This window comes from Staurois parvus, unplaced genomic scaffold, assembly GCF_062004578.1.
Source record: "Staurois parvus isolate SC_StPar_1 unplaced genomic scaffold, SC_StPar_1.0 ptg000387l, whole genome shotgun sequence".
NCBI lineage: Eukaryota > Metazoa > Chordata > Amphibia > Anura > Ranidae > Staurois > Staurois parvus.
The window spans coordinates 771,652-795,789 of NW_028318183.1; the positions used below are offsets into that span (position 1 = coordinate 771,652).

The window sequence follows — 24,138 nt, forward strand, 5'->3', positions numbered from 1 at the left end:
GGTCTTCTTCCAAATCTCCTCTTTGGCCCCAAATTTTTGGAACTGGACAATTATGTCCCTCGGTCTTTCCTTCTCAGTAGCCTGATTGAACTTTCCTATTCTAAATACTCCGTCTAACTTGATCCCGTCTGTTTCAGGTCTATCTCTTATGAAGTTTAGGATTTTTTTGACTAGTTCGTATAATATTTCCCCTTTAGCAGTCTCTGGGATTCCTCATATTCTAAGATTACACCTTCTTTCTTTATTCTCTTGAACTTCCATCCTATAGATCATTTTTTTCTGGTTGTTTTCTAATTGGCTTATTTTTTTCCTTAGATTATCTATGTTCTGGGCCTGGGTTTTAACTTTCTCCTCCGTTTCTTCCATTCTTGCTAGCAGATGTCCTAAATCGTTTTGAATAGCTGTCGTTTCATGTTTTATCGTTTTTTCCAGATTTTGAAACATTTCAGTCATCTCCTTCTTATTTGGTACCTGTAGTTCACCTTCAGATCCTTTCCTTCCCAGGCCATCCACTATTTGTTGGCTACTGCTGCTATTCAAGCCCATTGATAATCTAGGACTACTTCCTGAACTAGTGTCCATTTCCCCCTTTGCTCCTTGGGCCCTTTCTGGCGTAGTATTTCCATATGATGTATATTTCTTTATTGTTCCTGTTTGGGACCCTTTGGGCCCTGCTCCCTTGGGACCTTTATTCTTCATGTCCTCTAAATATCTTGGTAGACTTGCAATTTTTCCTATATCCTTTACTCTCCTAGGACACCTGGGCCTCCTCTCTTCTTATCTTCTAGCCCCTGGGAATCCTCCCCCTCCTTCACCCCCTAGTAGCCCATGACACTCAGGGGTTCACCACACAATAAGCTCCCAACATTTTTCACTCACCCCTCCTTTCTCAGGACGGTGACTCCATACTTGTGTGGGGGGTCTTCACTGCTGCTCAGTCCTGGGGGGGGATTCCTCAGGGCTTCCGATACTATATTTCTTTCTTTCCTCCTCCTTTTACTTTCCTTTCTTGGTCCTTAGAAGTCGACTCAGGGAAGGAGAGTAGCTCTTCTGATATTTATGGGTCTCTCTGACCCAGGATCAAACAGCCGGCCAGGGGGTACAGGCAGCTATACGCCAGAAGCACCCTGTCACATCAGGGCGCCAGCCAGCATCCACTTTCCCTCAAGGGTCCTCCGTAGCTGGCCCCTTACTCCTGCAGCATCTCTCCTCCTCTATCCGCACAGGTTCCCATTCATGTGGTGCCAGGGGAGCCGACCTGTTACTGTCTCTCTGCGAGGGAACCGGCCGGCGTCTCTACTACCCAGTCATCCTTTGCGGCGAGCAGCGTGCTCACACCGCCCAACCTAGTTTCCCCGGCAACCCGGCAGCTGTCCTGGGATCTCCCCAGCAAGTTCACCTCCCGGAGGTCCGTGCAAGCTCCGCTCTCTCATCTCCACACCCGCCTCTCTCTTCCAGGGCCCTCCACAATCCGGTGGGGCTTCACTCCGTGAGGGTCTCGGGATGGGCAGGTTTGAGATTATCGAAGAGCACTCACATCGTCCTCTCCGACGCCGCCATGTTTAGGCTCCACCCCCCCTCATGACCTCAGTACCACCTGTGGGTTATTTGTATTCTATGAATTAATCTTCTACCAGTCATGTGATCATTGTCATGTTGACCACATTTTAGTAACCACTCTGACTGGATACAGACTGTCAATGACAGTCCAGTCTGCCAGCTAGCAGCCACACAGAGCTATTCGCTTTCATGGAAAGGGTATAAATTAACCTACTCTCAGCAGGTTGTATTATGTAGTGTAATATTAATCTGCAGGACACAGGCAGGAAGGCATCAGCTGCTCATCTTAGTGCACTTTAGTTCTCAGTAATATAACTTACCTGGTTTTAACAGAAGAGTTTGTGCAGAACATTCACACTAAATGTACCTAGTTCAACAGGCATTATCAGTAAGGAAGAGAATCTGCCTTCCCCTTAATTTTTTTTCATGTTTCAATTAAAACATAGGAACTTAGTTGTCTCACCAACATTAATGTGTTACTAAACCCACAACAAAAAAATCAGTCTGTATATACAATAAAACACGCTTGTAATACTCACTGTGAAACCTAAGGGGATAATCCTCTGCATTGTGTAAAAACCCCATTTGATCCTGACTTTTCTGATAATCCCCTTCTTCCAGTGCTCCCTTTATCCCCTGAAAAAACTGGACTCACTTTGCACATGCTCAGTTTGGTGTGTATTGCTAGAGGGTTTTTTTTCTTGGGAGAGTGCATGTGATCAACACAGGGCCAATCAGCACTGTCCAATCAGAGGCCAGGGGTTCTGCATCCTCTTAGAGTAAAATTAAAACTCCTCCTACAAGCTATAACCAGTGCTTGGCTGGACACTGATAGAAGTCACAAGACTGCTCTAACTGCTTATGAGAAAAGGTATTTAGCAGTTTATATTTACTCAAATAATTGCATTTCCATGTTCTGTGTACTGTGGGAGACTGAATATAGGGAATACAGGGTCCTGGGTTTAGTAACACTTTGTTGATGGAGCTACATCCATCTGCTCTAAATTATTTTACCTGGGCAGTCAATCATGTAAAGGCCAAATATTACCCAATATCATCTTGACATGTGCATTTCATCAATAGGAGCCACTACAGTTGGTTGTGGTTCAAATGGAAAGGATACGAAGTCATCCCTAGCTCTAGAGAATACATTAGGCTCTTGAATAAGTCTTCTGGAAGTTGTGGAATCTTCTCAGGAAAAATCTCACATATAAATGTAATTAGCTTGTAGTACTGATTGCAAAGTGACGGGAACTAGAAGGAAACAAATAATAATAATCTTTAAACCATTTACACAATCACAAGTGAAAAGTAAGGAGTGTTGAAATATAAAACAAAATCATCAAAGAACCCACATCTATGATGCGTTATGATTGACAGACCAACCTTTAGCAGATCTTGTGACATTAATGGCAGCACAATGTTGACACCATATAAAACTACATCTGCCGCTGAAACTGGTCGGTTAGTTGCTTGTCCCTGCTCGTGTGGTCGAAAAACTTCATCTAAATCAGCCAAAGAGTAAGATATAAGACATTTTAATCCAAGCATTTTATGTGGAAAGGTCCTAGCTCTGCCTTCTTAATACAGTCTTATCTTCTCTTCTATAATCATTCTTAAACAGTTAATTCTTGTGCATAATCAAGTTCCTTGTAAAGATGGTTTCCAGAAGAAGCATCACCAATGAAGAAAAGAATAATTTATATAAAAAAAAAAACACAAACTCATAAAACTGGTAGGTTAAAACACAACTTGTGAACGTCACTTTGTTAAAACCGAAAACTAAAAGAGATGCATACAAAAAGGATTTATATATACCCCTCCCACGTCATACATTTCAGCCTTCACAAGCTAAGCTGGCCAAAAAAATCTTCAGCATCTGACCCTTCTGAGTGCGTGGAGCCGCTGATCCCTCTCTGAATGCCATGTTTACTTCATCTGATTCCACACCATTACAGGACATAGTAGTATATGGGGGAGCAGGCATCCAACACCATAGCATATATCAGATGCAGATTAGGTTTCAGCTAGTGCCACTCCATGAAGATAGGAAGGTTTAATGGTGAGAGGTACGTTTTTAACCCTTCTTTATTACACCCATGCCGTTGGTCTGGGTTTTAAAAGAGTGACAGAGTTACTTTAAAATTTCAGTACTACCACAGGTAAGTTCAGGCAACATAGTATATAATTAGAGATGAGCGAATTTCTCAAAAATTCGATTCGGCTGATTCGGCGAATTCCAGTATGAAATTCGATTCGATGCGAATTAATTTGCTACGAATTTAACTTATTAAAAGGGTTTCTAGGCTTCAGAGAGCCTTTAAATTAGTGCAGAACACTGTACCTTTAATTTAAATGCCCTTGGAGATGAAAACAAATGGAAACAAATAGATACAATGTTTCAACCGCTGTATGGAAGGAATGTCCCAGAACTGTCAGAAATAGTCTATTTCTGACAGTTCTGGGACATTCACTCCATACAGCGGTTTCCGGCAAAAAGTGTATGTGCAGAGTTCCTCTATTCTGCAGATACACTTAGAGGAGCTCTGCAGATACACTTAGAGGAGCTCTGCACATACACTTTTTGCCGGCTTGGAATTAATCTTATTTTCATCCTTCTTCTTCTTCTTCTTCTTCATCCTCATCCTCAGAAGAAGATGAGGATGAAGAAGAAGAAGAAGTAGTAGGATGAAAATAAGAATAATTCCAAGCCGGCAAAAAGTGTATGTGCAGAGCTCCTCTAAGTGTATCTGCAGAGCTCCTCTAAGTGTATCTGCAGAATAGAGGAACTCTGCACATACACTTTTTGCCGGAAACCGCTGTATGGAGTGAATGTGCAGAGTTCCTCTATTCTGCAGATACACTTAGAGGAGCTCTGCAGATACACTTAGAGGAGCTCTGCACATACACTTTTTGCCGGCTTGGAATTATTCTTATTTTCATCCTACTACTTCTTCTTCTTCTTCTTCTTCATCCTCATCTTCTTCTTCTTCTGAGGATGAGGATGAAGAAGAAGAAGAAGAAGAAGGATGAAAATAAGATTAATTCCAAGCCGGCAAAAAGTGTATGTGCAGAGCTCCTCTAAGTGTATCTGCAGAATAGAGGAACTCTGCACATACACTTTTTGCCGGCTTGGAATTATTCTTATTTTCATCCTACTTCTTCTTCTTCTTCATCCTCATCCTCTTCTTCTTCTTCTGAGGATGAGGATGAAGAAGAAGAAGTAGGACGAAAATAATATTAATTCCAAGCCGGCAAAAAGTGTATGTGCAGAGCTCCTCTAAGTGTATGTGCAGAGCTCCTCTAAGTGTATGTGCAGAGCTCCTCTAAGTGTATGTGCAGAGCTCCTCTAAGTGTATGTGCAGAATAGAGGAACTCTGCACATACACTTTTTGCCGGCTTGGAATTATTCTTATTTTCATCCTACTTCTTCTTCATCCTCATCCTCTTCTTCTGAGGATGAGGATGAAGAAGAAGAAGAAGTAGGATGAAAATAATATTAATTCCAAGCCGGCAAAAAGTGTATGTGCAGAGCTCCTCTAAGTGTATCTGCAGAATAGAGGAACTCTGCACATACACTTTTTGCCGGCTTGGAATTATTCTTATTTTCATCCTACTTCTTCTTCTTCTTCATCCTCATCCTCAGAAGAAGAGGATGAGGATGAAGAAGAAGAAGAAGAAGGATGAAAATAAGAATAATTCCAAGCCGGCAAAAAGTGTATGTGCAGAGTTCTTCTATTTCTGACAGTTCTCTGACAGCTTCTTCACATGTACAGCGGTTGAAACATCTGTATCCTAAATGGAAACTAATAGATACAATGTTTCAACCGCTAAACATGTGTTCCTTCTGTCAGAGAACTGTCAGAAATAGCGGAGCTCACTGCAGGGACACTTTTGCCGGCTGATCGGGAAATATTCGATTCGAGCACCCGAAGTAGGCAAAATTTCGGATTCGACGCAAATCGAATATTTCCTGAAATTCGACTCGAATTCCGGTTCGCCTGGTTCGATTCGCTCATCTCTATATATAATATAGTATGGCCACTTTACAAATCAGGCCATCATGTTTATTTTTGAACAATTCAATCACATTCAGTTGTACCAACAAGAAGAAAACAGCACATAGAGATTGAATTCTTCCTTTATTAAAAAAAAAAAAAGCCAGGAGGAACAACTTCTATCCTGACATGTTGCGTGCTAGGCAAGCCCTTTGTCATTCTTTATGGGAAAAAAAAAAGACTATAGAAACTCAGTTTTAAGTATGGGAGCAGCAACCAAGCCACATCATAGGAGAGGTTGGTGCTCTCTCTTGGTGATGGTCACTTCACCACTGACCAACGTTAACGGAGGCAATTCGTAGTTGACTAGCAATGTAATGAGGGCGATGGAATCAACCAATAATTGTAATTGGTACAATTTAGTACTGACCAATATAACAGGGGCACTTCAATAATGACCAGTAATGTAAAAAGGGCACTTAAAGCGATTTGCCTTTACTTTAAAATACTCTAGGCATGCCTCGTGACATTTTGGAGTGTGCAGTGTAACGAAAAACCCAATATACCTACAGAGATGACAAAAATACAGCTGAACCTCCTGCTTGGCCCAGAACAAAGACCAATTTTGAAACTGGCCACATCTGGTAATCTGCTGCTTGAGTTTATCGCAGAGACTTGTTAGTGAAGTGAGCAGACTTAGACACAAGAAAAATTGCAATCAAAACTCGATTTAAATTTTTTACTAGGTTACCCCAGGGTATATTAATATACAAAATATATCCTCATATAGCTGTGTGTTGGGGGGAGGGCAGCAAAATCCTGCACAACATACCTGTATCACTAAAGTCTATAAACTCCTTTGACAACAAATTGGTAAGAAGTTCCATAATGAGCAGGAGATCTTGGTACTGATCCTCCTCCGCCGTCACGTCAATGCGTTTCCTACCCAGATTGTTCTTGGAATACACTTGAAGCAGAGTCAGACATGCTTCATACAGATTCATGGCTTTGGACTGAAGGAAGAGTAGAAAATATTTCTCAGGGACAAATAACCAGACAAGATAATACATCAAACTGCAATAATTGGATTTTCTCTACATACTTACCTATAAAATCTTTCTTTCGTGGAGTAAATCACAGGACATAGAGCAGGCTATTTATAAATATGTGGGTTATATGCCACCTAAAGGTGAATAGACACTGGCTGATCAGAGAGGAAGCCCTCCCCTATATAACCCCTTCTACACAGGAAGTATTTCAGTTCTTGTAGCAAGTAATTAAATTCCAGAAAGAGGGCAGGGACCTCTGTGTCCTGTGAGGTAATCCAAGAAATGGATTTTACAGGTAAGTAGAAAAAATACAATTTCCTTTATCAGACATCACGAGACACAGAGCAGGCTATTCATGACTATGAGATGTCCTAAAGCAATAAAGAAATTTTGAGAGGAGGGTGACAACATGATAGCCAGAGCCAACAGTCCCACAAGACCTACTCAGCCATTCGCAAAATGCTGTGGCCAAAGGCAGAGTCCTCTGCGGCTTGCACATCTACCTGGTAGAACCTTGTGAATATATGAACCAAAGCCCTTTTGGCAGCCTTGCAAATCTGAGCAACTGACGCCTGATTGCCCAAGATGTCCCCACACTCCTGGTAGAGTGTGCTCTCACCTGAAAGGGTGGAACCTTACCCTTCAAATTACAGGCTTGAATAATCAGCTGGCGGATCCAATGTTAAAAGTGTCGCCTTGGATGCCGCTTCCTGGGCCCGTCAGGTAGCAGAAAAAGAGCCTCTGACTTCTGCTGACAATTTCAGGAAGACCCTTATAGTGCGTACCACATCCAGAATGTGCACAGATCTCTTTCTTGCTGACTGAGGCCTAAAGAAAGAATGAAGGCAGAATAATGTCCTAATTGAGATAAAAACTAGAAACCAACTTTGGTAAAAAAAAAAAAGAAAAAAAGACAGTTGAGGGCGCAACACCACCTTATCCTGATGCAAAACCACAAAAGGTTCTTTACAAGAAAGAGCTGCCAGCTCTGACACCCTTCTTGCAGAAGTGATTGCCACTAGAAACAAACCTTCCAAGGACTAGTGGAATCTCTCTAATAGGTTCAAATGGTGGTTTCTACAACACCTCCAAGACCAAATTCAGGTCTCACAAACATAAAGGTAGCCTGACAGGTGGAGCTACACGCAATACTCCTTGTAAACAGCTACAAACTAGAAAATGAGATGCAAAGGGTATTTGAAAAACAAAAGAGCCAATGCTGAAACCTGGCCTTTAATAGTACCAACCAACAGCCAATTTCTTTTCCAGACCTGATTGAAGAAATGACAGGGTCCTACCAATCACATATTTCCGTGGATGCCATCCATGGACCTCACACCAGAAAATGTAAGCCTTCCAAGTTCTGTAATAAATGTTCCTACAAACTACCTTTCTAGCGCTCAACATAATGGGAATAACAGAATCCAATACCCCCCTATCCTGCAGGATTTGGGTTTCAATAGCCTTGCCATCAAATTTAGCAACTGTAAATCTGTGTGCAATATAGGCCCTTGAGACTGGCCGATATGGCAGGGACCAATGCCCGTCTACTGCCAGCTTCACTATGTCCACGTACCAGACCCTCCTGGGCCAGGCCAAGGCAACCAGTATCACTGGAACAAACTCCCCCCGAATTCTGCGTAAGAGACGTGGAAGCGGTTGATTCGGAGGAAAAGCAAAAATTAGGGAAAACTGGCTCCAAATAATCACTAAAGCATCTACCTCGCCGCACCAGGGTCCCGTACCCTGGACACAAAAAGGTAGACCTTGTTGAACCTGGATGCCAATAGATCTATGTCCAGGCAACCCCATCTTTGGCAGATTGCTGTGAAAACCTTGAGATGCAAAGCCCACTCCCCTGGAATCAACTGTCGGTGTCTGAGATAATCTGCCTGCCAATTCTCTACCCCCGGAATGAACACCACTGACAAACTTGGAACATATCTTTCTGCCCAGCCCAGAATGTAATTCACCTCCTCCTGAGCCCTTCGGCTTCCAATACCACCCTGGTGGTTGATGTATACTGCTGTGGCATTGTCGGAGTGAATCCTTACTGGCCAACCCTGAAGCCTGGATGTCCAATACCTCAGAGCGAGCCACACTGTCCAAAGTTCCAGGACACTGATGGGTAGAACCCTTTCCCCTTGAAGCCATGTTCCCTAAACTGTGGCCTCCTCCAGGACAGCCCCCAACCTGAGAGGCTGGCATCAGTGGTTATCAACTTCCATACCACCAGCTAAAAGGATCTCCCTCTCTCCAGATTCTGAGTTATCAACCAATTCAGGCATCGCTTTACCTCGGAAGACAGAGACATCTTAAACCAGGGCTGGAACTTTCTTGTTCCAAACAATCAGAATGTTCCTTTGCAGCAGTCTGGAGTGAAATTGGGTACCATCTTCCCCAGCAACCTCACACAGAGGCGAACTGAAGGATACCTCTTGGCCCTTAATGTGCAGACCTTGTATCTCAGGGTAAAATATTTCCCTGTAGACAAATACCTTTGCCTGAACGGTGTCTAGGACCATCCCTAAATAACCCAAGTTCTGTAGTGGCTCCAGGGCTGACTTCTCGAAGTCGGACACCCAGGCCAGTTGTTCTGGGATCTGCAACGTAAGGGCCACATCCTGCTTCGGACCTGACTCCGACCGACCTTTGAGCAACAGATAGTCTAGATAACCTATGACCGATTCCCTCTCCGCATCACACCCCCCCCCCCCCCCCCGAGTTCTGAGCAGCCCCAACACTGGAGCAAAAACTTTTATGAAAACTCGAGGAGCCATGGCCAGCCCAAATGGTAGTGCTATGACCTGGAAATGCCGGGCCCCTACTGCAACCCGCAGAAATTTTTGGTGAGGAATGAATATTGGCACATGTAGGTATGCGTCCCTGATGTCTATGGACGCTAGAAAAGCTCCTTCTTGCAAAGAGGCTACTACTGGCCAGATTCCATACAAAAGGACCGGACATTTAGAAGCAGATTCAGACTCTTGAGTTCCAAAATGGGCCTTACATCCCCATTTGGCTTTGGGACTGTGAACAGGTTAGAATAAAACCCCTGAAACCTTTCATCCACTGTAACTTCCATGATTAAGCGCCTGCAACAGAGCTCATCTTTTTTTCTTTTACAATATTTATATTAGATTTTCAATAGGAATGTAACAATAGAATTTGAAAATTACACTTACAGAAAATAGCCTGCACGTATGGTGTTTGGAAGTATACAGCAACAAATTAGCCAAACAAAGATAACAGATTATCAACAATAATTATTCTCTGTAAACACAGTCCAAAAATCTTAATCCTTATACTGTGAGGATATACGAACTCACACCCAGGTACAGCCCCCCCATCACCAAGAAAACCCCCTAAAAACAGAGGGGTCTAAAGTGGAATCTGACTTGATTATACCTCAAAACATGTGGCCTAAGGGCCATATCAGAACCTTAATAGAAAAGGAAATAAGAAGAGGAAAGAGTTGTAAAGAGAGAAGAAAAAGAAAGAAGTGCACCCAATCCAGAGAGAAGTTACAGACACAATTGTATCGTGTTAGGTATCTGAGAGATACTTGATCCAGGGGTTCCAAATCTTTTCACAGAAATCCAGTTTGTCTTTCAAGATTTTCAAGAGGCGTTCATTAACCATGATCCAAGACAACTTGGATTTGAATAGATAAAAAGAAATCACAGGCGATTTCCAGGATCTAGCAATGGAGATTCCTAGCTGTTGCAAATATGAATGTAATGAGCCTCCTTGTGTGTCCCGTACCCCCTCCATTGGGCATCAAAATAAGGCTTGTAATGGTGATTTAGGAAGATCCCTGTGAGGGAGTAAATAAAATTGTAGGTGTGAATCCAAAATCTTCTGACTTTGGAACAAGTCCACTAGGTATGGTACATTGAGCCATCTTGGCCACAGCTACGAGAGCACAGTGGGGAGGTTCCTGGGACACGATGCTATTCTCACCGGAACCACATACCATCTTAAAAGGACTTTAAAATTTGGTTCTATCAAGGAAGTGTTGATAAATGTTTTAGATGCATATGACAACTTATACCATTCGTCCACTGCTAAGTCCTCTCCTACATCATATTTCCATTTATCCATATAAAACAACTTGGTGGAAGCTGAGGTTATAATTAGAAAACATTTTTGATATATGACCGGTGTTGCTTGTCGAAGGTTCTGCATAAATGTTCCATTGCGGTAGAGGATGTTAAGTCGGAGGTTTTATATTTATATGGGGATACCCAGGGTGAACAGGCAAACGCTGCATATGCCCAAATTGTGCGGGGGGGGCTGGGAGTGCCAAACCTGATCAAGTACTGTCAAGCAGCACAGTTAGCGTAGCTGTTCCATTTTCACATATGGCAGCGTATTCCACTTTGGATGTTTATAGAATTTCCTGTCTACCCCTCTAAGGCAATTAACCATTTAATGTGGTTGCGAGTGAAAAACAGACCGGTGACATTGGCCCCAACCCTCTCATTGTCTTTGAGTCTCTGGGACAGATTAATGGCAACATATAGATTTAAATCTCGCCATACACCTCTGGCCCCTATACATGGGAATCCCAATTTCAACCCGGGTCTCCACCCCCAGGATTTTGCCTGGTGGACTAATAAGGGTTTATTACAGATTGCTGACTTTTGTGATCACGGGTGTCTTGTCAAGGCAAAGCTTCAGGAAAAATTCCAGCTCCCCAACTCAGAATTGTATCGCTATACTCAAATAGCACACTTTTTAAATACTTTAAACCCGATACAGGTCTCTCTCCTGTCAGCATAGACATGCTGCTTTGCATTTCATTGCACAGAGGAGAAATACAAAGCAGCATGTCTCCCTAGTAAAACACAACATAGCACACAATGTAAAACACACAAATCACACAGTTAACCCTTTGATCACACCAGATGTTAACCCCGTCCTGCCCAGTGTCATTAGTACAGTGTCAGTGCTTTTTATTAGAACTGATCACTATTTGTTTCACTGGGTTGTCAGTGGCAGTTAGTTCCCACCCAGTGTCAGAATGGCCGCCGCATTCCTGCTATAAGTCACTGATCGCTGCCATTACTAGTATAAAAAAAAATACAAATAAAAATTCCAATATATATACCGCCATTTTTAGACGCTATAACTTTCACATAAACCAATTAACATACACTTATTGGGATCTTTTTTTTAGCAGACAGGTAGCAGAATACATTTTAGCCTAAATTTATGAAGAAATGTTATTTTTAAATTTTTATATGATATGTTTTATAGCAAAAAGTAAAAAATATTTTTTTCTTTACATAATTGTCGGTCTTTGTTTGTAGTGCAAGAAATAAAAACCACAGAGATGATCAAATACCACCAAAAGAAAGCTCTATTTGTGGGGAAAAGAATGACAAATTTCATTTATGTACAGCATTGCATTACCACACACTTATCAGTTAAAGTAATGCAGCGCCATATCGCAAAAAAATGGCTTGGCAAGGAGGGGGGGGGGGGGTTAAATCCTCTGGAGGGCAAGTACCTTAATTTGTACGCTCCTTGAGGGTAAGGGACTGATGTGAATGTATAATATATATGTAAAGTGTTGCGTAAATTGACGGCGCTATATAAGTGCCTGTAATAAATAATAAGTGCTTAAAAAAGGAGCATAAATGGGGGTTCAAAAGTTCCACATATTTACGGTAGTAGTGTCCCGAGAAACCATCTGAGCTTTAGCTGGATTTAGACTTTGTATCGCCATTAGAATCTCCTCTGTGAACATCCCTTCCATTAATTCTATATGGTCACATGCTAGCTAAGGGAGTGGGATGTCTCGGAAGAAGTTTTCCGTTTGGGCTCTTGAGCGTGGTTCGGGGAGAGGCGTAAAGTTTGGGTAAAATTTAAAAAATTCTCTCAATATTAACTGTAGGTTTAGGGTCAGTAGACCATTCTGCATATGTAATTTAGGCAGGGCCGGAGAGTACGGTCCTGGGACAGGTTTTCTAGCCAATAAAGTGTTGGGCTTATTCCCCATAGTATAGTAGCGATGCCTGGTCCAGCGAATATATTTTTCAGCTTTGGTCATTAGATTCAAGGCTGTTCTAGCTGCATCAATTTTATGTCTCAAATCTAAGTGTGGATTAGCCCACTGCTCTAACATAAGTTTCTGGAGCTCCTCATCTTGCAGCTGAATTGTTTGTTCCCAGGTTCGCTTTGTCTTAGATGCTAACTGAATTAGTTTGCCTCGAATGGGGGTCTTATGGGCCACCCAATTAATGACCGGAGAGGTGTCTGATGAAAGATTTTCAGCAAAATATTGGCGTATGGCAGTTTCCACTTCTTTGAAAATAAGTGGGTCATTAAGAAGTTAGGCAACTGAGACGCCAGGAAGAGGGTCTAGGTTTTATCCAGAGGTCTGAAAGTGTGATTTGGACCAAAGAATAATCTGTCCATAGGGAGGGAATAATCTTGGCTGATGAGATAAAAGAAATTAGAGGGACAACTCTTCTTTTGTCTGGATTCATTGGTACCCCCCCTCCCCGCAGTTTCTAGTCTGTACCCCAGAGAAACCATGGAAATTACCCACTTGTTTAGGATTAGAACCCTCCAGGCAGTTACAAAATTCAAAAGCCTTCTCCCCACCCAAACGAGTGGGGGTGCCCCTTCATAAGGAGGAGGACTTTGTATCTGCTTTGGCTGACTTTTGCACACAGTGCCTCCCTGGGTCCTACCCCTAAAGGCTGGGGCCTGTGCGCGGTGAAATGGCTGTCTGGTAGATGAGGGCCAGCAACCGCAGCCCCTGACCCCTTTAAGGAAGAGCACTTGGATTTATTTTTAAAGGACAGAAGAGAACTCTTTCCCCCTGAAATCTTTTGGATATATTTGTCCAAATCTTCTCCAGTCGCTCCTCATGAAAAGGGAAACCTGCCCACAACTTTTTGCAAGGCAGTTCTGCTCACCAACTCTTTAGCCACGAAACCCTGTGCATGTTTATTGACAAGAGGGCCATGTGAGAAATTTGCTAGACTGAGTGCCTAAGAGCATCAACCGCAAAACAAAGCATGTGGAATATACTCCAAATCCTTGGCTGAATACTCCCCCCAGCACCGATGGTCTTCCAAGCAATCGTTTAACACTATCAGAAAGACTCTGGCAAATACCAATAGCTGCCACTACTGGCTTTGTGGGAGAACCTGCCAAGGAGAAGGAGGCCTTAAGGAGAGATTCCAGCTTCTTATCTGCTGGATCCTTGAAGACCTGGAAATTATCCACGGGACATGTTAATGGCTTATTCAGGGATGAAACAGCCGCATCCACTACAGGCATACTCCATTTCTTAAACTTCTCTTCCATGGGATATATATATATATATATATATATATATATATATATATAAAAAACCTCTTCATCCTCAGGTTCTACCCATTCCTGCTCCAGGATTGGTGGCTCTAGTGACAGGGATCTCTCCCACTTCTTAGTCCCCTGAGAAACAGACGCAATCATCCCTGCGATCTTATCCTCTAATCCTGGTAAGGCTGAAGCAAGATCATCTTTGGTTACATATGCCGAAGCGGACGCCCCAGTAGCTGCCAGAATGCCAGGTAAATGCAATGGCTCAGATTGTCCACTCACTTCTGGTCACTCAGGAAAGGATACTACAGCAGAACGCTGACAAGGTTCCTCGGGACCCGGCGGCAGTACATTGGTGCCCCCTCCTGCTGTGATGCCCCAACTCTGCTTTCTGGAAGACCTGGAGGTCAATGCACCGTCCACTAGTACACACAGAAAACAAGATACAGCTATGCAAGTAGTGGGCTAAAAAAACACTCAATGCAATCTGCTGAACTCGGGTTGCCAGAAGGAGCCTCTTAACTGACTGGCCAATGCTCCTTCCTCAAAGAGGAGTACTCATGTGCCCCACCGAACACAGCCTGTTCTGTGTTCTGGGTCACAGGAATCCACCAGCAGTAGCAGCAGCAGCCTATGTGTGCCCAGGCTACCTTATACATAAACATAGTCGACTACGGTTTACCGCCACAACTGCGCATGCGATTCTTGTGCATGCTCGCTAAATGACCACCAATGTTCGGCTGCACTCCTACAGATAAAAAAATGCTACCTCTAGTGGCCCCAAACAGAAAAAATAGGCAAGCATAGATTGTTCCGGGCTTAATGCTGTGAGCAAATTTGCCAATTGCACCAAAACACAATACCTCTCCTTTTTCCCTCCAAATCTGAGAGAAAAAAAAATAGGTAGCTTACCAGTTCCACAGGTCACCAACCTTCACCCATCACAGTGGGTATTGTCATACAGACCTTCAAGGACTCGGTCCCCATAATGTAGGGCCACTGCCTTGGACCTGTATTGCAACCCCACTGGAAAGCGCCTTGGTCAGATTTAAAACTTCACAGGGTTCCATCTACATTGGGTAGATGGTCCAGTGCCGTAGGGCTGCATTACAGGCAAACCCCCGAGGATTCTTCTTATCCAGCTAGGCTCGGGTACCATCCATTTTTGCTCACAGATTTCTGAATGGATCAGATTAGGTATGCTCCAGGAGCACAAGCAACACTTTCAGTGCCCATCCACCTTACAAACACTGACTGAAAAACTGAAGTACTTCCTGTGTAGGAGGGATTATATAGGAGAGGACTTCCCCTCTATTTGGTCGGCCAGTGTCCATTCGCCTATAGGTGGCACATATAAACCACAGACATGAATAGCCTGCTTTGTGTCTTGTGATGTACGATAAAGAAATTTATCCTGACGCTAAATGCAGTTAAAGTTTCACAATGCTGGTTTGAAGCTACATCTATTAGACAACATGGTAGAGGGTGCACAACATAATCTGATATTGATGCTTTGAACAGATGCTAGCATATTTTTTTGTAAACTTTCTGAAGCCTCCAACAAGGTGCAAGACCCCTGCACCTGAGTTACCAGCTTCACATATTAATATGACATCCAGTAGGATGGAACGGGGGGGGGTACAGTCCCTTAAACCACTACTACAGCTTACAAAGCTTTCCTGAACAGTGATATTAGCAACATGTCAAAGCACACTTACCCTGTATCCGTGCTTGACCCTGCCAAACCAAACTCTCACTAAAGCACAGCGCTATTGGAGATGCGGGGAGGGGGCACCAGTGTGCCCGTGTGAAGTATTGGTAGATCAGGGTACTAAGCAAAAAGTACACCTTTGCACAAGTGGTCCTAATGTCTGTTTCCATCTGAAGTTTCTCACACAGGGGTTTATTTACTAAAGCTGGAGAGTGCAAAATCATGTTTACTTCTGAACAGAAACCAAGCAGCTTCCAGGTTTTATTGCCAAAGCTACTTGAACAAGCTTAAGTTTCTATGCAGAAGTGACCCTGATTTTTGCACTCTCCAGCTTCAGTAAATGCTTAATACTTGACTGAAAATGTAAAGTATTAAGCATTTTTTCTTTAACATTTCTGTTTCAGCATATATTAAAATGACAAAGCAATGTTCTGATTAAACTATGTACCAAATCAAAGTCTTAAATGTGCTCCCAAATATCTCAAACTAAATTTGCATACCTAAAAAATGTTACACGGTTTAATATGGTCTAGGCATCAATGGCCTATGATCATGGCTGATCAAATATAATCTGTAGTGGCATGCCACATTTATAGCTGAACTCCAGGAAGACATTAAAATATCACCATTAAATCCAATGTTTATTATAATAGAATTCTTTTCATTTACAAACAATTTAAAGTAAATTTACAGCTGAATCTCTTATTAGTTTTCTGAAATTGCTAAAAAGAATGAAGAACCTCCTGCGCTCCTACGTCCCAATAAAATAAATTAATGTAAGAGGTACAGCTGCCAACATCCAATCATGTACCTAATGATCAATATGTAAATAATCCAAATAATGATGTGGCACGAATACCATTTGAAACCCATAAGCGTGAATACAAAATAATACATGATATATGAAAAATAAAATATAACAAATATGAATAAATGGTGCAAGGTGATAATGACAAGTGTCACTCACACAAACGTGTATACAAATACAAAAAATTAAAGTGCCAAGAAAAAGTCCAAATAGGACCAATAAATCAATAGTGCCCAACAAGATCCTAATTGGATCTAAAGGTGATGTGAAAATAATACCGTATTGACAAGGAGTCCAAACTAGCACTGCACATAAAAGTGCTGAGAAAACCCCCCAAAAAATGCACTCTGGCATAAATTCTCAAATAAAAACAACGTGACACACAAAACTAACATAACGCAAGTAATTAGTGCATGCGTGATAACAAACAACAAATAATCGCATAAACATAATGTGCATCAAAACACAGAAAAAAACGCATACCACTAAATGCGTATAATAAACACAAAATACAAATGAAAAGTCCAGTGTGGTGAACAACACCTTAAATCTGTATAATAATAAACCCTTTGTGACAGTGAATAATAGGTAATATCAGGTGCCAGGTAGGTATCCATAAAATGGCTGCAATGCCCGCTCACCTCCTTGTCTTGACCCACAAAGGGCCAAAACACCTTTAGGATCTCTACAAAGGATCCTCCATGTATAGCACTCCTCCAAACACTCGTCGCTCTCCCCGCAATAGTCTCCCCTCAAGTATAGGCTCAATGACAGTAGATCTCCTCTCCCGGCAGATATGCAATAAGTGGCCAATCATTCCATCATGAAACATAAGTAAACACTTCCATAGTGTAATACCATTTATTAAAGAAATATAACAACAAACTTCTGAAATATGCACTCATTTTGCTACATCTTTCTTACAGCATTGATTTTTTCAAACCTCATGTCAGATGTAGTTGCATGGGTGTCTCAATATGGCATCCAGACCGGAAGTGCGTCACCACGTGCCGATGCATTGCGTCACGTTAATCACGTGACTTCATCAGGGCTACGGTATTATTTTCACATCACCTTTAGATCCAATTAGGATCTTGTTGGGCACTATTGATTTATTGGTCCCATTTGGACTTTTTCTTGGCACTTTCATTTTTTGTATTTGTATACACGTTTGTGTGAGTGACACTTGTCATTATTATCACCTTGCACCATTTGTTTATTCATATTTGTTATATTTTATTTTTATATATATTATTTTGTATTCACGCTTATGGGTTTCACATGGTATTAGCGCCACATCATTATTTGCATAGATTTTCTGAAATGTCCTGCAGAACTGGACTCGGACTAGCAGCAATATGAGCCAGTTTCTTTCTACTGAATAGCACATTGCAATCAGTCCAACACAAGATGCTGAGTGACAGGAAGAAAACTCAGTGTTGCTACCTCATCAGTGTGTTGAAGCTTCTTTAATCAGCAGGCAGGCCATCGAATTGGGTTCTTTCTGAACAAACAGTCCTTTTCTCTAGGTGTGCAGTCTCAATACACAAGGGCATTGAGGCAAATAGAACAAGCATAAGATCTGGGTATGCCCTAGGGTGACCAGTACCACCTCACCCACCTGTGCTGTAATTTCACTTACCTCTCCAAGGTAACAAATCTGTTTATGTGCAACTTCTACAAAAACTTCTATAATTAGGTTCACAGTCTCTGGGGTATTCTTGTATACTTCCATTAACCCAATACAGTTAGTTAAAAAGTCCATAAGGAAATTGAAGAGGATTGCAACATTGTCGATCTGAGTGGCCTCTGCAATGCCACACAGCGCCTCCAGCGTGGCTGTAATTTCCTGCTTCACCTCCTCTTCTTGGCAAATCTGCTGGAAGTTTTCTTGATTTATCACATTCAAAAACCTCTGCTGAAGAGGTTGTAGCACCTGCCAGACGAACAATATGGGGTTCAGTTTAACTGGCTTATAGGCAGAACTTCTTTACAATATCATGTTTTGATTATTATTATTATACAGTATTTATAAAGCGCCGATAGTTTGCTCAGCGCTGTACATTACAAAGGGGGACAGAACATGTGACAGAACAATAACAATACAATGCAAAACATGAGGGGATTGAGGGCCCTGCTCTTTCGAGCTTACAATCTAGGAGGGAGGGGTGGTGGCACAGGAGGAGATAGCTGTGGGGGATGGAGTGGTAGGAAGAGTGGAGGAGGTCGGCAAGTTAGCAGGGGGTGGGGTAGGCTTCCCTGAAGAGATGGGTTTTCAGGGTGCGCCTAAAGGAGAGGAGAGTAGGTGATAATCTGATTGGTTGGGGCAGGGAGTTCCAGAGGATGGGTGACACCCTGGAGAAGTCCAGCCTCTCTAAATATTTACCCAAGTCCCATCACGATCTAGCGATGTGCACGAAAGCGCCTCGGCTCTCCAGGGACACTCCTTCCTTATTGGCTGAGACAGCAGCCAGTGGGCCAATGAGGAGAGGAGCTGAGCCGTGGCTGTGTGTGTAAAAGTACATACTGAACAGCGGCTTGGGATCAAGTCTGTTTGGGTGCCCCCATAGCAAGCTGCTTGCTTTGAGGGCACTCGGCAGGAGGGAGAGTCTAGGAGCACCGGCGGGGGACCCAAGAAGAGGAGAATCCTGGCTGCTCTGAACAAATCCACTGCACAGAGAAGGAAAGTATAATACGCTTGTTGTTTATTTAAAAAAATGCTTTAATATCACTTTAAAGAGTGAGTTCACCTTTTCAGAAAAAATTAACTTACCCTCGTGAATGCCCACACAACCGGTCCAGCTGTCGGGGGATTTGAAAACCCTGCTTATCTCCCTTTTGTGGTTTTATTTCACTTTTTCTAAAAAGGTGAACTAACCCTTTACAGCACATCAAAAGAGAGAATCTGTTCTCGGCTGCACTAGGGGGCAGTGTAGTGCGCAACTCAGCACGTCACAAGACTTCCCTTTATTTTGTAAAAACTTTATTTGAAGTGTACAAAAGCACACACTTCATTCATGGCAATGTACAGCAGCACAAAGTGCTACGCTACTGTACATTGCCATGCGATTCGGCAACATGTACTGCACTTTCAAACCACACCAACAGAACCTTCTGAACCCCCCTCCATGGGCACCATGTGCATAGAAATAATGTGGCCAGATTGTGGTAACAGGGGGATGGTTATTGAAATGGTTTGGGAATTTGCTTTGTCTGCTACAATGCAAAGATTTAAATAGCATAACTTGGTATTTGTCTTGTATTTTCCTGCTGTAATATGTACTCGATCACAGAAAAATGCACAGATGCAAACAGGCCCCGAGTCTTCCACACTCCACGCTATGTCCTCTCACCTCAGTCCAGTACTGCTGTTTTGTTTCTGAGTCCATGTGGGCAAATCCACCCAGTACCAGAGCTTTCATGAGCGTCCTTTGCACAGAGCTGGACAGGAAGTGAAGAGGCGGACTTCTCTGTGCAAACTGCTTGGCCAAATTCCACCAATTTTCACACTGTATTACCAAATTAGCCCTGCAAAGTAGAATTCCAGAATCAAAAACAAGCGACAGCTATGGGATAATCCCAAGCAGGACAGTTAAGATAATACAGTAAACGTGTGCAATGAGATGCCCTGACTAGAGTTCCTGGTCTGTCTCAAGGTGGAAGTCTCATTTTTTACATGAGATATCTCAACACTCCTACTACATTCTCTATAAATGAAGAACACAACAGGAATAGCAACACCTGTTCATAATGTTCATGAGAGGTGGATGGAACTAGCAGCTTAGCTTCCTTTACAACATCTATCCCTTAAAAAGGTTTAAAGGATAAGTTCACCTTTCGGAGCATGTTACATTCATATTTACTGTGTAAAATGTATAATGCTCCTGTGAACCCAACTCTCGTTGCCAGCACTCTCTTCTTCTCCCCGTACCTGCTGTCACAATATAAATACAAGGTGGCTGTGCAGGGCTCGACTTACATGGCCACGTCCTTTATTCACAGTTTCCTGTGAATGAATAGACTACATGCACCGTCAGCCATTGAGGCCGACTTTTGTAGTTCTCAATGAAAACTTTTTCCAATTCAAAACTAAAAAGACAAATTAGAAAACCAACAAAAATTAAAATGAAATTTTTGTTCTTATAATAAAATACAGTTTTGGAATTGAAGGACACAAGAATTATGAGACTTTTGGTTTATGCTGCCGCCCTAGAAGGATTTGAACACTGGCAAACGACAAAACAGAGCTCACAAACTGTCCACGTGCAGCACATACAAGTATTAAGGACTTGACAGACTGGCATGGAATTCCCCAACTCTAGAGCTGAATTCCTGAGCCACCAGGCAAAGGACAGTGTCAAATAAATCTGTCCAAAGACTGAACAGTCCCACAATGACAGAATGACTCTACAGGTCTAGAAAGGAAATTTTCACATGAGACTGCCTCAGTCCATGGATACCATCAGTCGGAGAGCTCTCATGCAGAAATGGAGTCAGGTGACTCCTGGACTAATGGGTCGGACTGGCAGCAGAGAATTTGAAGTTTCTCCTGAGGAAGAAAGACTCTGGCTTGAGTTACGTCTAGAACGAGACCAAGTTATTCCAAGAAAACTGATGCCTCAGCAGGAGGTCATTCAGATGCCACTAATTCAGATCTGGTATAGATTCTGCTGCTTAAGGTGTGGAAGCATGCCTGTGGTTTCTACAGTCAGAGTCAGCAATGAAAGCTGAAACTTGGTCCAAAAGAAATGTTGCCATGAAATCCTATCAGGATAGAGAAGAGGTGGATGCTATGCCCAATGCAGCAAAGGAAGATTTGAAAGATGGCGCAAAATCAAACAGAGAGCAAAATTCTAGGCTGTTCGTATCGGACCCTTCAGTGGTTCTGATGCTCACCCACATGGCCTATTCACAAAGTGTGTCTTCATAGACAGGGTCATACCTGGGGCTGTGCCACAGCCCTGGACCTGGAATGCACTGTATGGCTATCACAGTACACTCTGGAATGGAAGTGCCACAGTGTAGAGCCCAATTCCTCAATGTCATATTCTAGGCTAGCCCTGCAAATGACCAGTTTAGCGGAGTCTGGCTATAGCCTCCACAGCTGGTGCTAACGAGCTGACAATCTGAATAGCTGCATATAGAGACCAGCTAAGCAGGTTGTAGAGGAATCCTGACTAAAGAAAAAAATCAGCTTGGTTAAAGGAAAAATGAAGCTCAGATGAGACATCCATTCAGCAGAACACTAACAAACTGAAGCTTTCTGGGAGTAGGAGGGGTCATACCAGGCTGCTTACTGTTTGTTTGCCAGCACCCATATCTCCATTATTTAAGAGGGAAAAGGAAAGAGGAATTAAGTAGGATTGATGATAGTAAAGTAAGCAGATTGATCTGAAATCCTCCTGCGCTATACAAATGGACCTACTAAAATTTATCGCTAGCTGCTGGCACTCAAAACTGATACCAAATTCAGTGTGAATAAATTATATAAACAATAGTGCAGCGCTCAAAACTAATGCAAATGACAAAAAAACACATACAGCTGATAAATACTAGTGCCAACCCTTATTCAAAAATACGAAATTTAAGTGCCACTTATATATAAAATAGTGCAGCGCTCAAAACTAATGCAAATGCCAAGGGAAAAAAAAACAAAAACATACAACAGTGATAAATATTAGTGCCAACCCTTAATCAAAAAATAAGAAATTGGAGTGCCAAACCATGACCATAAATACATTGTGCATAAATTAATAAGTATTGCTTCAAGAAAATGTCCAATAAGGAAAAAAAAAACTCTAACAGTGCTCACACAGTGCCACACAAATAAAACCACATAAGTGTTAAGATCAAGAACAATGTCCTATTAGTGAAAAAAAAATATTTATATTCATGCGATGTGCATCTGTGATGATGGATAAAACTGTGACTGTGTCCAAAAATCCTTCCGTGTATGGCTAAAATGCCTCCTCACCTCCTCCTACTGACCCCGAAGGGCCAACAGGCATGCAGGATCACCTGGATCCTTAAATTGTAAAGGCCAGCAGCTTCCTTTCTTTCTTGGATCTCCTCAGCAGGATTCCACAGAGCCCCCAGTCAGTCAGGGCAGTCCTGGGGAGTAGTAGCTCACCAAACCGGTGAGCCAAAAAGAAACTCTCTAAGTGTAGTATTAAATTACTTGTGTTTATTTCCAAAGAGTAAAAAAAGGGGTTACACTCACATTGCAGACATTCTCCCTCCTCACTGATGTGTGGGTGTACTGCATGCGAATGGGACCTCTCGGGTGTAGCAAGATGGCGTCTCACGCCGGAAATGCGTCACCACGCACCGGAACTACGGACTCGCGTACCTTTTTTTTCCCTTGGCATTTGCATTAGTTTTGAGCGCTGCACTATTTTATATATAAGTGGCACTTAAATTTCGTATTTTTGAATAAGGGTTGGCACTAGTATTTATCAGCTGTATGTGTTTTTTTGTCATTTGCATTAGTTTTGAGCGCTGCACTATTGTTTATATAAAGTAAGCAGATTGAAGCTAATTTCTTTGATCTGCAGATGAAAAGCTAAACAGAAATAAATAAGGTAATCGTGGTTTATAAACAGTGTCAGACAGTCTTACACCAGCAGCTTCTATAGCTGCTGTATTTACGCAGCAGCCTCTGGCTATCAGTTACACTTTGCACACCCTGCATCCACAACTGACTAAAGAAACCGAAAAGCCATTTTAGGTCAAGGGTGAATGTCAGAAGCCTCGGCTGACACTTTTAGAGTATGTACCTGTAAATAGTGTATGTGCAATAGGGACATATGTGCAAGGAGGCCATCGCTATAGCCAGATTTATTTATTATTTTTTTTTTAAATTTTTGGCTATAGTAAGGAAGAGTTAAAACCTATACCAGGTTCTATTGCAGTCTATGTGCCTGTCGAAGAGATTTACACCATTTGTTCTGGTAACCATTGTTAACGAGACAGACAGTGAAATCTACATTTTAAAGATGTCACTGGAACAGGAGGGGCAGGGAATTTTCCAATAGGAACAATCATTCAAGGGACACTTGTCAAAGAGGAAATTTCTCCTCACCCTAAGGGATACGTTTATGGAGCATGTTACATGGTACACGCATATTTAAGGTATAACTCCTATGCTCCCACCTTCAGCCGCCAGCATTCCTCTCCATGACAGAGGGTGGGGGATCTTCTCCCTGCGTCATTTATTCACAGTTTCCTGTGAATGAACAGACTACAAGTACCACCTGCCATTGTGGCAAATAGCTTGTAGTTCTTAATGAACTGCAAGGGTGCTGGTGAGCACTCTTGTACTTCATTGATTCTTCCTGCAGTTCAGTAACTGCCTGCTTGTACAGGAGGTACAGGCAGACAGCTGACAGGGTTTGCAGGATCCAGGCTTTGCACCTGTAGCCTATTGATTGCAAGTGCAATGCTTTACAGGCTGCAATGTAAAAAATTTATAAATACACATTTTCTTACCTCCATAAAGATGTGCATTTATTTATTTTTAACAAAAGGCTAACTTAGCCTTTAAGTGTATTTACTCTCATTTCCTGGTGTGTTTCCAGGATATTTCATTAGAGATGCACTTTAAATGGATGTGAAACTGCATGCATTGAATTATGACATATGTGCCATTACTGTTAATAGCACTGGAATCACATGAAGAAAAAGCAGACA

General features: G+C 42.3%; 1 protein-coding gene across 1 annotated transcript in view; it reads right to left on the minus strand.

The window, feature by feature from the left end:
* The window catches only part of XPO4 (exportin 4), a 208,104-nt gene that overhangs the window by 24,445 nt on the left and 159,521 nt on the right, over positions 1–24,138 (minus strand). The window contains exons 16-20 of the mRNA XM_089685788.1: positions 19,803–19,977; positions 18,092–18,385; positions 6,391–6,571; positions 2,947–3,065; positions 2,684–2,814 (exon numbers count right to left, since the gene is read on the minus strand). Of these exons, the coding sequence (XP_089541914.1) occupies positions 2,684–2,814; positions 2,947–3,065; positions 6,391–6,571; positions 18,092–18,385; positions 19,803–19,977 (900 nt within the window). The remainder of the gene's footprint in view (positions 1–2,683; positions 2,815–2,946; positions 3,066–6,390; positions 6,572–18,091; positions 18,386–19,802; positions 19,978–24,138) is intronic.